The 15,650-nt window shown below is 35.5% G+C and overlaps 1 protein-coding gene across 6 annotated transcripts in view; it reads left to right on the top strand.

The window, feature by feature from the left end:
- LOC138826555 (sodium channel protein type 3 subunit alpha) overlaps nt 1-15,650 on the top strand; it is a 115,732-nt gene that overhangs the window by 59,706 nt on the left and 40,376 nt on the right. For 3 of the 6 annotated variants that reach the window (XM_070021818.1, XM_070021819.1, XM_070021817.1), the window contains 3 exons: nt 6,773-7,120; nt 8,089-8,221; nt 9,827-10,065. In XM_070021818.1, coding sequence (XP_069877919.1) covers nt 6,773-7,120; nt 8,089-8,221; nt 9,827-10,065 — 720 coding nt within the window. The remainder of the gene's footprint in view (nt 1-6,772; nt 7,121-8,088; nt 8,222-9,826; nt 10,066-15,650) is intronic. The other 3 variants (XM_070021833.1, XM_070021824.1, XM_070021820.1) reach the window with 2 other exon arrangements.

The raw sequence follows: 15,650 nt of genomic DNA on the forward strand, positions 1-15,650 counted from the left end.
TCCATTAGAATTGGCTGTGCTATAAATTAAAAATTCTTCTAATTATATTAATCTGATCTAAAATTTTACCCTTAGGTTAATGCTTTGAAAGGCACTCTATATGATTAAGTTAAAGCAACTTAAAGTGCAAGTCTATAAATCAAGCAAGGCATATGGCATCTTAAAAAAACCTTAATAAAAAGTAAGAATGATAATCACAAAAAGTTTAGTAGACTATTTAGGTCTTAACTGGCAAAAAAACCCTGAATAGACTAGATATCAGTGTATGCTCACTTCACAGTTTAGACTGAAGATGGAAATAGTAATGTTAAATAGAAAGACAGACTGAACATTAATAAGCTAAAACTTGCATTCTCTTTTTAGGACAACATAGACATAATGACACAAAGAACTGCAAGATAAAAATTACTTTCTTGCTTTTAGTATAAGTATCAGGATATCCAACTTCTATTACCTTGAATAGTAAAAATGTAAAATTTGCTATGTAACCAATGTATCAACTAAACATATGTGGTGTTAATTTGAAGCTCTCTGGAGAACTTGATTTCTTAGACCACATTTCCTTATTAAAAGCCATATTAATAGCTTGGCATTTTAGCATAAAACATTTTGGCAATTCAGTAGAATGATTGCTGCAATGAAAATTTGTTTATGTATCCACTCCAAACTAGTTCTGTGATCTTAAGTCATTTGTACTTAGAAATCCTCAGTAAAATGAGGTAATAATGCCTATTATAAAGAGTTATGGAGAATTAAACATTATATAGAAATTCTCTGTGACAAAGAAATGTTACAGTTGATGAATGCCAAATGAAGTAAACCCCAATTTTGAGTGTTCTCAATTACTCACCAATATATATGCATATATATGCATAGTGGCAATGTTTGTAGTAATGTATTTACCATCTGCCTTATTGGGTAAAAACTTATAATAACATATTTATTAATCACATTTTGCATGGCAGGAATAGATGCCAAGTATATCTCTGAACAAAGAGATTCAATTCACTGACCGTATGAAGCCTTATTCTAACGAATGAAGAACAATAACAATACATAAAGCAAATAAGTATTTATTTTGTTGGAACTATACTAACAATTCATATTTGGATTTTGATTGAACTTGATTACATTTAGAGGTGAGGTAAGATGTTCATGAGCAGCACCTGAGTTGATGGAAGAGGAGACCCCCATGGAGCAGTGTATCTTGATGCTCACAGAGTAACCAGGATCCTCAGGTGCAGCAACTGAGGAACAGCAGGCAATTGTGCTGATAACGTCTTAACATAAAAAAATCACTGCATGAGCATGTTATATATAGTTTAAAGTTACAGAGAAATAGAATTCCGAAAGTAAAATAATTTCTTAGCACTGAACTTATAGATCCCAAGGAAGATAGACAAAGAACATTGACACATGCTAAAAGCAAACAGAAAAAGACTTTTATCTGGTAGGAGCCAAGAAAATGGACATGGGCAGGATCTGTAAGTATGGAGTATTTCGCTCAAAACAAATACATCACATAAAAATGTCAATAAAGTATGACATGCTCTTCTCCACCAGTGAGTTTTAAACATTATTTCACATGCATCATGTGTTTTATTGTTAATTAGCTAATGCATATTCATAGTTCAAAATTAAAAAGCATTTCAAGACATATGATAGTAACTGAATCTCTCCCAAAGATTTTTGCCTGTGTTGTTTGGACACTCAGAAGCCATTTTATTTTAAATTAGAAATCTTGTAGATATAATTAAGTATAGTAGCTGATCTGTGAGGGACAGTGAAAAGTACACACGTGTAACTTAAAATGTTATTTTAGATGGATGAGTAGATGAGTATTTCCAACAAATATATATATGCATTTAAATACTTGCACTAGAACATCTTGAATTTCCCTGACTTCCCCCTACCACCCGCTTCTGTTCTCAACCACTTGAAGTCCAGACCTTTTGTTCAGAAATGTGTAACACAGGTGGAATTCTTACACTTTCCCTATTGTTACCTAGCGGAAAGAAAAGTATGTATTTATCTACCTGGAACAAGGTAAAAAAAAAGAAAAACATCCATGATTTGTGTTTGGGCAGGCCTGAGGCAAGCAGCAAAGCTCTTCCTGTTAGCACAATCGCTGCTTCTCGAGAAAGGGCTGCCACAGCTGTGGTATTCCCTTCTCTCTCCCTCTTCCCATGTGTTATTTTTGGTTTATTTTCCCTGAATCCTATTTTTGTTATCTTCTTTTTCTGTCTCTGTTGCCTTGAAAGCTGTGCTCACACCCATTATTATACTTTTCAAACAGTGAATAGAAGTTTCAAAGAAACTCAAAGATCTGGAACGCCTCAGAAAATACCCTAACATAAAAACATGCCAGTTAAAGGCACATGCCAGAGGCACGGTGGGTGAAATCACACTACATACTCACACCCGTATTATCTAGACACAATTCCATTTTCAGAGGTGGTTTTAGGACACAGTGGATTACATTGAACCATCTTAGGGATATAGACAGACAGACAGACACAGACAGATAGATATTCCATCTATCTCTCTAGGTATATAATATATTATATATATTATAATTTAGGTTCCTATTTCTTTGAATATGCAGTATACTTTCAATCAGAGTCAAATGAAATGTGTTTTCAAAGTTCAGATTTCTGAACCCTGTCTTTTACTTCTTGCATCTGTTTTGTGCCTATAACAGAACTACCTAGAGCTGGGTAATTTCTAAGAGTAAGATGTTCATTTTGACTCATGAGCTGTAGTTTTGGAAGTCCAAGAGCATGGAAATGGCAATTGCTTGACTTCTGGTGAGAATCTAGTAGGTGGCAGGACACATGAATGAATACCAGAGAGGAGTGGGGAACTAAAAACTCATTCTTACCAGAAAAACATGTGTCCATTTATGAGAGCTCCATCTCCATGACCCACCTATTTTAGGCTCCAGTCTCCAATATTGCTACCCTGAGAATTAAGGTTTCAACACATACATTCCAACCGTACCAACTGCTTCTTGAATCACAATTTCAAAAGCATGAGACCTAAAAATGTTCATTTTAAATACAAAGTGATTTCTATACAAAGTTTCAAACATTATTGAGAACATCTAATATTCTATGTATAAGTTAAACTGAGTCTGAGGACATTAGAAACATAAGCATTTTTTTTTAATTTTAATTTTTATTTTTTGTGAACACACTGTACAGAGGGGTTACAATTACATGGGCAGGTTAATGAGTACATTTCTTATCAAGCATTGCAGCCTCCTCCTTTGTTTACCCTTCACATCCCTTCCCAGCCTCCCACCACCCTCCACCCAATCCTCCCTGCTTCCCCCCACCCCCGCCCCAACATTGTAAAGCTCGTTTTCGACATGACGACTTGTACTTCTCATTGTTGCAACAGGTCCACCTGTATCCTTAAACGACTTGTTTTTCCCTATCTCCTCTACAAGTTATACTGACATCAAATATAGTGAAAGCAGGGGTTATACTGTGGGGGAGGGACATACAAAGCAACAAAGAAATCATCTTATAAATGCATTAGAAACAAATGCATGAAAGGAAAAAACATTAAAATACATATCTGAGGATTCATTTTCCTAACATCACATTATCTGACCTTTTCCGCTTGACTCATACATATACTAGATATTGCAAATAAAGGAAACCATGGGACCTATGTTTCTTTGGGCCCGGCTTACTTCACTTAATATAATTTTTTCCAAGTTTTTCCATTTCCTAACAATGGGGCAATGTCATTCTTTCTGATGGAGGCATAGAATTCCATTGTGTGTATATATACCACATTTTCTTGATCCATTCATCTACTGAGGGGCATCTGGGTTGGTTCCATATCTTAGCTATGGTAAATAATGCTGCAATAAACATAGTTGTGCTGGTAGCTTTAGTGTGGTCTTGTTTGTAAACATTTGGGTAAATGCCCAAAAGTGGGATTGCTGGGTCATAGGGGAGCTCTATGTGAAGTCTTTTGAGGAACCTCCATACTGCTTTCCAAAGTGGTTGAACAAGTTTACATTCCCACCAACAATGAAGTAAGGTTCCCTTCTGTCCACATCCCCTCCAGCATCTGTTGTTGTTAGAGTTCTTGATTTTTGCCATTCTAACTGGAGTGAGGTTAGTGTGTCTATTGGCTATCCTTCTTTCTTCTTCAGAGAAGTTTCTCTTTAAGTCTTTAGCCCACTTATTTATTGGGCAGTTGTTTCTTTGAGGATTTGTTGTTGGGGGATTTAATTTTTTGAGTTCCAAGTATATTTTAGATATGAGACCCTTGTCTGTTGTATAGCTAGTGAAGATCTTCTCCCAATCCATGGGCTTTCTATTGATCTTGCTAGCTATGTCCTTTGCCATGCAGAAGCTCTGCATAAACTGGAACTTTTGTTCATACCTTTAGGATTTTTTTTTGTATCTTTCTGCTTCGGAAACATAAGCATTTTTGTAAATAAGGGTCTAATATCTTGATCATTTTTCTGGGATAGCCATCTAAGTGTTGTTTAACATTTGATAGACCCTTTTCTCAGAAATGACCCTGGGTTAACATGATGAACACCTACTAGCAACCACAGAGAGCTTAATCAAATAAAAAAGAATAGTAACCAGGCGCTGGTGGCTCATGCCTGTAATCCTAGCTACTCAGGAGGCTGAGATCTGAGAATCGAGGTTCAAAGCCAGCTTAGGCAGGAAAGTCCGTGAGATTCTTATCTCCAATAAACCACTAGAAAACAACAGGAAGTGGTGGTATGGCTCAAGTGGTAGAGCTCTCGCCTTGAGCTGAAGGGCTGAGGGCTAGTGCGTAAGCCCCGAGTTCAAGCCCCACAACCAACAACAACAACAACAAAAAGAATAGTACATTTACAATGAATAATATCTTTCAAAAATATTACTGGGACAGAGGAGAGCAAAATTCTGTTGCTTTTCAGTCTGGGAAAATTCATAAAAAATAAAGCTAAAAATGGAGCCAAAGAAAATCAAGTTGACCTAATTCAGCGGAAAATCTAAAAATAGTCTGATAGATCTTATTTTTCTATTTTTTTCATTAAAATTATTTTATTTGGTTTTATTCTGATGCTTAGAAAAAAGCGAATGTCTAAGCATGTTTTCTCCTCTGTGTGTGTGTGTGTGTGTGTGTGTGTGTGTGTGTGTATGTGTGTGTGTGATCCTGTCTGTGAAAAGAAGTAGGAAAGAGAATGAGAAGGAAACAAAGAGGAATTCCATTATGTTATTTTTTTCTGATGTAATAAGATTTTATCTTTTTAAAAATTTTATGTGAATCTCAAATAATAATGATGACAGTATTATGTAAGACATAGCCAGAACCATTATTTTATTGATTGATTTTTATATGTTTGAAATTTGAACCCAAGGCCTTGTACTTACAAGGCAAGTACTCTACAGCTTCAGCCAGTTCTTCATCCTTGGTTCTTTGGCTTGTTTTTCAGCTAGAGTCTGGTACTTTTGCCCAGGGCCAGTCTCAGAATGGCACCCCCTACCTTCTCCTTTCATCCTGAGATTACAGCTGTGCACCACTACCCTAGCCAAGGAATGGCATTATTATTGATGGCAGAAATAAAGAAGGATTCTTCAAACTGACCATAAACATTTTTAAAAAATTATAAAACAGAAAAAATGCTATTTATGAGATACTTTCAGTTTAAAAGGCACTTAAAAAGTGAAAGGAGGTTAAAGCTAGTCACCACATTCTGGTATTAGTGAACAATTTACTGGGTTTATTTGTAAGTATAATTTAAAGAAAAAAAACATTAGTATGGGTGGGAATGGTAGGCTCTCACTGAGGTATAGGTTGCCTCCCAAGTAAGAGGCCCTAGGTTTGATCTGTAGCCCCACAAAAGAACAATAGAAAACAGAAATTTTGAAATAATCTAGTTCTTTTTAGTAGAGTTAAAGTTCAGTAGGAATAATATTCCATATCACTTTCTTTAATAAAGGCATGTTACAGACCTTGCTTCTTTAAGCCACTGTTAGATTTTCAGTAAGAACAGTATTAACTGTAGTGCTGTAAGAATTCTTCCTCTCTGTTCTTTTTGCTATACTGTATAGACTCTCAAAAAAAAGTGAATCACTGATTTCTCCTTGGGAAATTGTTAGGAAATAATTTGAAAATTGTTTAGAAGACAGCATCGCAGGTAAGTTTTGTGGCTTTTAATCCAATGTGGACAAAGATAAATGGATCTAGAGAGTAGCCTTCATTTTAGCATCAGAAGAGAATGAAAGCATAATGGTATTTTTTCAGTTCTATAATTATTAGGATATAAATCATTCATGCAGTTGTTTAACATTCAGTACCACAGTGTCACTTGAGGCAAAATCTATTCTCTTAGTTGCATGTTCTGATCATAGCACTGAAAAGTGGAAAGTGGGTACCAGTTGTTTAGCGACTATGTCCTCCAAGGAAGAATCAGCTGTCTTTCCATCTTCTGGTCTTTCCCATGTTGCATTTGGAGAGCATAATCCTGCTCACAGTAAGAGACTGAAGATTCCATGGAGAGATTATGCACATTGTGAATTCCAAATCAAGATTCATAGAACAGTACTCTTCATACTTAAGTGTGCATTGTGACGTTTTAATTTAAAAAGTCAAAACATATATGTGCTCTAATTAACTTGATTGCTCATGTTTAAGGGCAAACTACCCCAATCCTCAAACAAGTTATTTCTGTAGTATTAACATTTTTACTAAACAAATTGTATCCTACCCTATACCCTGCCCCCAATTTCTTTCTTCCTTGCTTTCTTAGTCTCTATTGAGCATCCGTGGCTCCCTGTTTTCCCCAAGACGCAATAGCAAAACAAGCATTTTTAGCTTCAGAGGCCGAGCAAAGGATGTTGGATCTGAAAATGACTTTGCTGATGATGAACACAGCACATTTGAAGACAGCGAGAGCAGGAGAGACTCATTGTTTGTGCCCCACAGACATGGAGAACGACGCAACAGTAACGTTAGTCAGGCCAGTATGTCATCCAGGATGGTGCCAGGGCTTCCAGCAAATGGGAAGATGCACAGCACTGTGGATTGCAATGGTGTGGTTTCCTTGGTGGGTGGACCATCAGCTCTAACGTCACCTACTGGACAACTTCAGCCAGAGGTGATAATAGATAAGCCAGATGCTACTAACATTATATGTCATTTTGACATACTCCAAGTCTGGGCAATGTAGCCCCTTGTACAATACTAAATGGAAGTCCTTAAAAGTAATACATGATTAATTGAATAAGAAACAATAAGCTCTTCAGAACCCACTGAATTGCCTGGAACCATCAGCTTTCAAATGCTGTAGAGTAAAAAAGACTCAATTTTCAGTTTTACATGAACTACATATCTGAAAATTCATTAGCCTTACCAGCACAGTGAACCCTTTGACAATCAAACCTTTGTTGTAGGTTTGCCCAAATTTGTATAATTATTCATTCAAATTCTGAAAAATTTGTATTCTTAAAATTGAATATTGTAATAACTACTATAATGATAGTGGGCAGGTTTCATACAACCCTATTTTCAAATGATTCTGAAATAAAATGTGTTGATTTTTCTGTAGGATGGCACAGAGAGAACTTTAAAAAAATCTCAGGAAAGCACACACATTTCATTGTACATCTGTGTTTGTGCATGGAAAATATGGCCCATATATCAAAATTGTTAACATGCTTCAAAAAATTAAGCCTTGAGACTAATCATAGTATTTATTATTTATTTTGTAAGAGGACTTTGGTGTAGTTACTATTAATACAACTGAAAACATTATTTGTTTTCAAAGGAAATAATAATTCATTTTAGCATGCTTATACACTTTTCCCTGAAAATTTTATTAATTTTAAAAATTCTGTAACATAATTACATTATACAATTGCATCTAATCAATGAATTCTCATCAGATGCTATCATATATGATTTTTAAAGTGGTCATACTATAACAATAAATTTAATATTTTATTATTACTAGAAAACTATTACTTGAAAAAAATGCATGTAGCATGATCTTCCAAAGAAATACTATGTGGTCTTGTTTCATCCATTGGAAAGGGTGGTTTGAGCCATCAGTATTTTGGTTTGCAGGGTACTACCACTGAAACAGAAGTCAGAAAGAGAAGGCTAAGTTCTTACCAAATTTCAATGGAAATGCTGGAGGATTCTTCTGGAAGGCAAAGAGCTATGAGCATAGCCAGCATCCTGACCAACACAATGGAGGGTAAGACGTAGGTCATGAGAGAGTTCCTTTGGCTGACTTCATCCCATGTGGAACTATTCTTTGTCCTTGTAGAACTGTTGAGGCTTACTCTTCAAGGTCAGAGCTATATTATAGGAATATATAGGTGGTAACTGGCATGAATTATTATCACAGTAATTGCAAAAACTAGTGTTAGCCTATTTATTTATTTTTGTGTCAGTCTTGGGGCTTGAATTCAGGGCCTGGCCACTATTCTTGAGCTTTTGTGCTCAAGGCTGGTGCTCTACCTCTTTGAGCCACTGTATCATTTCCAGCTTTTTTGGTACTTAATTGAAGGACTTTCCTGCTTGGGCTGGCTTTGAACCGTGATCCCCAGATCTCAGCCTCCTGAGTAGCTAGGATTGCAGGCATGAGCCACCAGCACCTGACTAGCGTATTTCTTTCTTTCAACCAGGATTTTTATGTTGTTTATAGGGGTATATTTCACCATTCAACATTATGACAGTGAAAATCTATTTTGTTGTTATATAGGCCTTATATAGAGTGAACACTTCTAAGTCTAGGTAGGAAAATGTACAGGGAACTGTCACCAGGATTGGGAGATTGGTATGAATAAAATTATTAGTCATTTGTCTATGTCTATGTATATGTAAGGCTAGGATTCCAAGTGGCAGAAGTAAATTACAGGTATAAATCTGAGGCTGAATCTATATTATATAGAAGAACATAGGCCAGGTGCTGGTAGCTCAGGCCTGTAATCCTAGCTACTCAGAAGGCTGAGATCTGAGGATCATGGTACAAAGCCAGCCTGGGCAGAAAAGTCCCAGAGACTCTTCTTGCCAGAAAAAGCTAGAAGTTGCACTGTGGCTCAGGTGGTAGAGCACTAGCCTTGAGCACGAAGAGGCTCAGGAACAGTGCCCACACCCCAAATTCAAGTTACAGGATTGACAATAAATGAATAAATAAATAAAGCAATAAGAGGACACAAACATTAATGAAGATCATAGCTTTAGGCAGTGTTCTTTAAAAGGTTCTTCTTTAAAACTTCGTTTAAGTCATTATTTGTTAAATTTAACATTGATATATAGCTTATTTAAGGATTTCATTTTCATGCTAATATAATATTGCCTGTTCATTCATTAATTATTTTATAAGGAGAATATTAAATTCAAGATACTTATTTTTTAATTTTAAAGAGAAAGAAAGTCTAGATGTATAATTTTTCATGAGCACTTATGTCTATTTACACATTTCCTGGGATTTGAACTCAAAACCTTGTATTTGCTGGGCAAGCACTGTATCAATTAATACAAAACCTTAGATGTTTGTGCTTTGTAGTTATTTTCCACAGGGCTTCACACATTTTTCACAGGCTGGCCTCAAACCATTATCCACCTAATCTCTGCCTCATGATTATAGTTGGGATTAAAGACATGCACTTCCAGGTCTGGCCTTTAATGGGTATTTTATTGGAAATACTTAATGGAATTATCTTCTCTTGCGTGCTAAACTAAGTAATATATTTTTCTCTCCTGTGTGTAAGCATTGCTTTCATTAAACAACATGTCATCTACTAACAACAATCATGCATTTTGCTCTTACTTATTATTGTTATTGTTCCTGCAGAACTTGAAGAATCTAGACAGAAATGCCCACCATGCTGGTACAGATTTGCCAATGTGTTCTTGATCTGGGATTGCTGTGACGCATGGTTAAAAGTAAAGCATCTTGTGAATTTAATTGTAATGGATCCATTTGTTGATCTTGCCATCACTATTTGCATTGTCTTAAATACCCTCTTTATGGCCATGGAACACTACCCCATGACTGACCAATTCAGCAGTGTGTTGACTGTAGGAAACCTGGTAAGTTCATTTGAAGTCTACTTATTTTCCTTGGCAGGATAGAGAAAGATTAAAGGAGTATACCATCTCTGCTGTTAAATCTCAAAATGATGCAGTCATAGGATATTTCCAGAAGTAATTTAAAATTTATACACTATCAATGCTGATTGTTCAGGCCAATGTCTGTACTGATTAATCATTGAGTCTTACAGGTGTAAACTCCTGACAAGTCTTTATAGGATTTCTTCCTGGTAATTCATGCAGATCTAAAGTAAACATGAGATCCTGGTTCCACAAACTTAGGACTTTTTTGTTGCTGTTCTACAAACAAATTACATCCACTGAAGGAATGTCCCAAATAATGATTTTTGTGAAAATTAAAAAGCCTAATCATTTAAAATTGAATTACCATATACCACTAAAATGCTCTTCATGATTGCCATACAAGAAATAGTTGGTAAAAAAGAAAGATATTTGTATGTCAACCATAATTTTGTTTCAAATTTGGTGAACTTGGATCTGTGATTGTTTGTATATTGTCTATGACCTGTTTGCTAGATTAGGTTTCTTTTAGTTTGAACATTCAAATGCCTCCTATCTCTTCCTCATAAAAGTTTTCTATGTGTATAATTGAACACATTGGGTTTAGAATCTATTTAATATCTTATAAATATATTATATACTTATAAATAACCATAATATTTATTTTGCTTCATTATATTCTTAGTGTCTAATCTAAAAATAATTCAAATAAAATATGTGGGACAGTGATTTTTCATTGTAATTTCTGCCATGTAATTTAGAATTCTTTCCTGTGAATGTTGGAATTATGAAGGGATTGAACACTTTTAATTAGGCCTTAACTAGGTGATAGTATCAGTTTTGCTGAAGAAAAAGACCTGTGTTTTAAGGTTCGGATGTAGTCACCAGCAAGTATGTTCACATGCATAGCTCACAGATTCTTTTTCCATCTTACAACCTGCCCACTAGCAAAAGGCTTAGATCTCTTTTTGAGTTCCAGTTCAAAGACACCCTCAATAGGACTATTTGGCTTAGGTAGATGCCCTCCTTTGTCTTAAATAACCTTGGTGCAGGATGTGGGATCTTGTGAAAAATCAGCAGTCTTGCTAGAAGAGAAATAGTTCCTAACAGAAGGAAGGAAAGGAGTGCTGGGCATGAATGTGTACTATGATGGTGGACTTTAGCTTCTCTGTGCTATTTAATTCAGGAAAACAAACAACATGTCCTTTGTATAATACCTTTGATATTCCTTGCTTTCTCTCCTCACCCCTCCTCTCATCTCCCTTTCACCCCTCCTTTTCCCTTCCTTTCCTTTCCCTCATCTTTCCTTGTCTTCCTTCCTTCTTTCCTTCCTTCCTTCCTTCCTTCCTTCCTTCCTTCTTTCTTCTTTCCTTGCTTCCTTTCTTTCTTCATTGGACTTTTTAATGCCTATTAAAATGGTTTTTACTTGGTATTTTTATATTCTTAGTGACTCCTGGGATTATGAACAGTACTAGTGCAAATTGTGTTCCAGTTCTGTAACTCCAACTGTTACAGATCACTGCCCAAGGACTGCTTTAAGCACCTCATGTACACAGATGAAAAATTATCTTTCCCACAGTTGAGTTCAACTATTATTGCCCTCAATTTTACTTTATTTTATTTCACCATTAATAGTGGCCTACTAGCCCTAATGATAGCAATATTACAGTCTTTATGACTGGTTCTTTCTTTTATCAACTTGATATGAAGGCTCCTTATTTCTTCTTATAAAGCATTTTTTAAACCTAAAGGCACTATTACAATAATATTTTCAGTGCTTTTATCTAATTTTTCTTAAGTAGCCACCATCAAACCCAATAGATTAGTCACCATGTAACATAAATACCACACAACAGTTTATATATTTAATATTGGAATATATTTGCTTTCCATTGTTCTCTACATTCAGATTTGAAGTATTTTTATTCAACTCATGTCAATAATTCATATTCCTTAAGACCCAACTTCATCCCCTTCTTTTCTAACCTGACAGTCCACATTGAGCACCTTTTCTTAACTCTTAAGAACTTAAAAACATGATTAGCATTTAAAATATTCTTAAGTTATGATTTTTGGTTTTCAAATCTGTTATAAATTTCTCAATGTCAGAGGTTATATCGCATTTCTTTTTGTATCTTCCACATTTTTTGTGTTATGCTCATTCAATGAGTCACCCACTGGTTGTTTTCAATCTCCAAAGGGCTTCTTTAGGTAGCATGTTTTGCAAAAGGACACAGGCTTAGGAGTCAGCTGAAACTGGATTAGCTCATAGTTGCCAATGCTTACTAATAATATAGACTTTGGAAAAGTACCACAATCAGCACAAGTGTTTGTTTTTTGTTATTGAAATGGGTGCAGTAATACCTACCCATCTGTGTGAGTTGTTGTGAAGGTCATGTGAGGTAGTGTGAAAACACATAGCATTGAGCCTGGCATCTAGCATGTGCTCATTAAACAGCTTCCTTCCTCTTGCATATATGCTATTAACCTCTTAGCCCTTTCTTTTGAAATATTGATGGAAAATATTTCTGCTCTGGCTCTTGTGTTTTCCCCAGGATATTGGACAGTTGGGGAAATTTTGGAAATTTACCAGTGGAAAGCAGGAAATTGGGGTCTTATAGACATCCACTGTTGAATCTTTTGAGTATGGAAGCAAAAGATAAAAGAGATTGGCTTAAAGATGATTAAATGGAAAAGCACTAGATGAAAGCATCCAGTCTGGGTCTTAGGGAATAATTCAAGCTAAAAGTCTGTGGGTCCTGAACATCACTTGGATTGTTGGGCCTATTTTCAAAACACACAGAGAGTGTGTACAATGGAGTAGGTGACTTTTCATTCCCCTTCCAATTCTATGGTGGTTTTCATCTTAATCAATATAGTGAGATAGGAAATTCTGAAGAGAAATTGATGAATAGTAGATTATTATAGTATGCTCAGCAGTAAAATTCATGTTAGTGCTGGGAAAACAAGGGTGATCAATATAGAAAGCATAGATGACAAAAATGGACTTGAGTTATTTCTAAACGAATGTAACTGTCTATATTGGATGAAACATCCTTATTATAATCAATAATAACAGCTCCTATCAATGAGGCATTGCATAGCAGAGTACTTGTGGCTTATGCTTAAAATCTTAGTTACCCAGGAGACTGAGATATGAAGATTGTAGTTTGAGACCAGCCTTGGCAGGAAAATCCATGAAACTCTTGTCTCCAAAAAACCACCAAAAAGCTGGAAATGGAGATGTGGCTTAAGGGGGAGAGCTTCAGTGAAAAAAGTTGAGAGACAGCACTTAGGCTCTGAGTTCTAACCCAGGTACAATCATACACACTCACGTGTGCATATGTGCTCACACACACACACACATACACACATACACACACATACATATATAGATACTTCCCATGAAGTACTTCTAATATAATATCTTGTTTGATTCCCATAATTTTATAATATGTATATATATAAAATATTTTACATATAAAGGTTGAGAGAGAGTACATAGAAACTATTTCTTAGATTATGAATACTTCACTATCTGTGGGCTGTATTTTATAACAAAGGTGATTTCAGTTATATTTGTGGGGAGATTAGTTTGCTCATGAAAATAAAGTTGAGTTTCTATGGACTAATTTACTACATCTCAAATGATCCCATACTGACATGGAGGTGAAGATGTAAAGGTGTTAGTTGAATTAAGAATAATAATCAGACTGGGAAGGTGGCTCAGTGGTAGAGTGCTTGCCTTGCATGCATGAGGCCCTGGATTCGATTCCTCAATAAGCAGAAAAAGCTGGAAGTGGCGATGTGGCTCAAAGTAGTAGAGCACGAGCCTTGAGCTGAAGAGCTGAGGGACAGCACCCAGGCCCAGAGTTCAGGCCCCACCATGGACAAAAAACAAAAACAAAAACAAAAAAGAATGATAGTAAAAGAATACAGAAGAGTATGGAAATTAGTCCTGATTTAGTTGATACACCCCATTTTGCATCCTGTTGCTGCAAAACATAAAAATTACATAAACTTTCTGGCTGATTGGATTTATTACATTTGAATGTTTAGAGATACAAAGGCTTTACTGAGTTTCTCTGAGGGGTTGTGTTTAGATGGTAGCATGGGGGCTTAGCTTTTAGCCATTTCAAAACCCATAGTCCCACTTTAGGGTTTCTGTAAGATGGAAAGAGCCCATCAATAAAAATAGGTTAGAAAAACTCTTCAAACAAAACCTCTTCAAATAACCTGATGGTACTAAACCTGCACTAAAATGTTCAAAAACAACCCCAAATTGAAAATATTAAAGAAAGCTGTAATTTTGAATTGAACATTCTAATTGAAATTTAAAATATTAAAACAATCATTTTAAAGCAAGTTTTCATGGTCATATTATATTTGGCTTTCTTTTCTTTTGAGATGATCTCCCTGTGGAGCTCAGCCTATTCTGGAATTCTCCAGAAAGACTGGATTGGCTTCAACCTTCCAATGTTCCTACACTCAGCCTCCCAAGTGGTGGGATTATAGGCATATACTACCATATATGACTATGGGATTACATTTTTGGATGAAAATATGAATTGAGGATATTATATTTTGTTCAGTGCAAGAGATGTAATCACTTCAGAGGGCCTTAAAAATCACCTTATGATTTTCTGTAGGAAGAGATATTTGAAGGTCATTTATCTGGAGAATTTCTAGCTCTCTTTAATGTACTTCTGTCTTCAGGGTGCCTGTTTCAAATAATAGCTACTTCTGAAAGTTTTATATAAGATATCAAATTTTTATGTTAAAACTTATTTTAAATTCACCAGGAAAATGCTATTTGGAACGAAAGTCCCAGGGTGAACTATTCTATAAAATAAAAGCACAATTTTCAATGTACACCCCATCATGGGCTTCCGTGGACAACAGCTTGCTCAAAATGAGTTTTATGTTAATTTGCATGAAATATGACACTACCGAACTTAATATTTTCTTTTAGCTCTTTTTGTGATTAGAAAAATGAGATGTTCACCATTTTTTAAAAACTATTACAAGAATGAGTTAAGATTTCTTTGATTAATGTGATGGTTCAGGACACCAACTAGTTTCAGTACTGTGATTTTGAGAGTTCCTTCAAGGTTAAGGCTGGTTTATTTTAATCAGTAATATGCTTGATATTACCATCACAAAATGCAGGGTTTTTTTCCGATAGAAAACTATAGAGTCTACCCATAGAGTGATTACCATAGAAGACTTTTTGAAAGAGTAACTTTGTAACTCTTTATAACCACCTATCTCTTTGCCTACAGTTTTCAGTTGTACAGGCTGGATGTTCACTTTGTTTCATTGTGTTTTTCTTTCTGTTGTCAAATACACATTTTATCTAGCAACTCAAATAATTCATTTATCTTAATTATGGGTATGTGCATACTGAGAATGTTCTCCTGCTGGCTTCAACTAGCTCTGCAGTTCTTTGTCCTATTAATCCATTAACCTTAATTCTGAGGCATGGCACATCCAAAGATTATTGTTAGGAAGCATTTGTTGCAAACACAATGTTGTTTCAGCAATGTTTATAAAATTATAGACAC

This window comes from Dipodomys merriami, unplaced genomic scaffold (genome assembly GCF_024711535.1).
Source record: "Dipodomys merriami isolate MVZ:Mamm:240054 unplaced genomic scaffold, mDipMer1.0.p SCAF_1, whole genome shotgun sequence".
In the NCBI taxonomy this organism is placed as follows: domain Eukaryota; kingdom Metazoa; phylum Chordata; class Mammalia; order Rodentia; family Heteromyidae; genus Dipodomys; species Dipodomys merriami.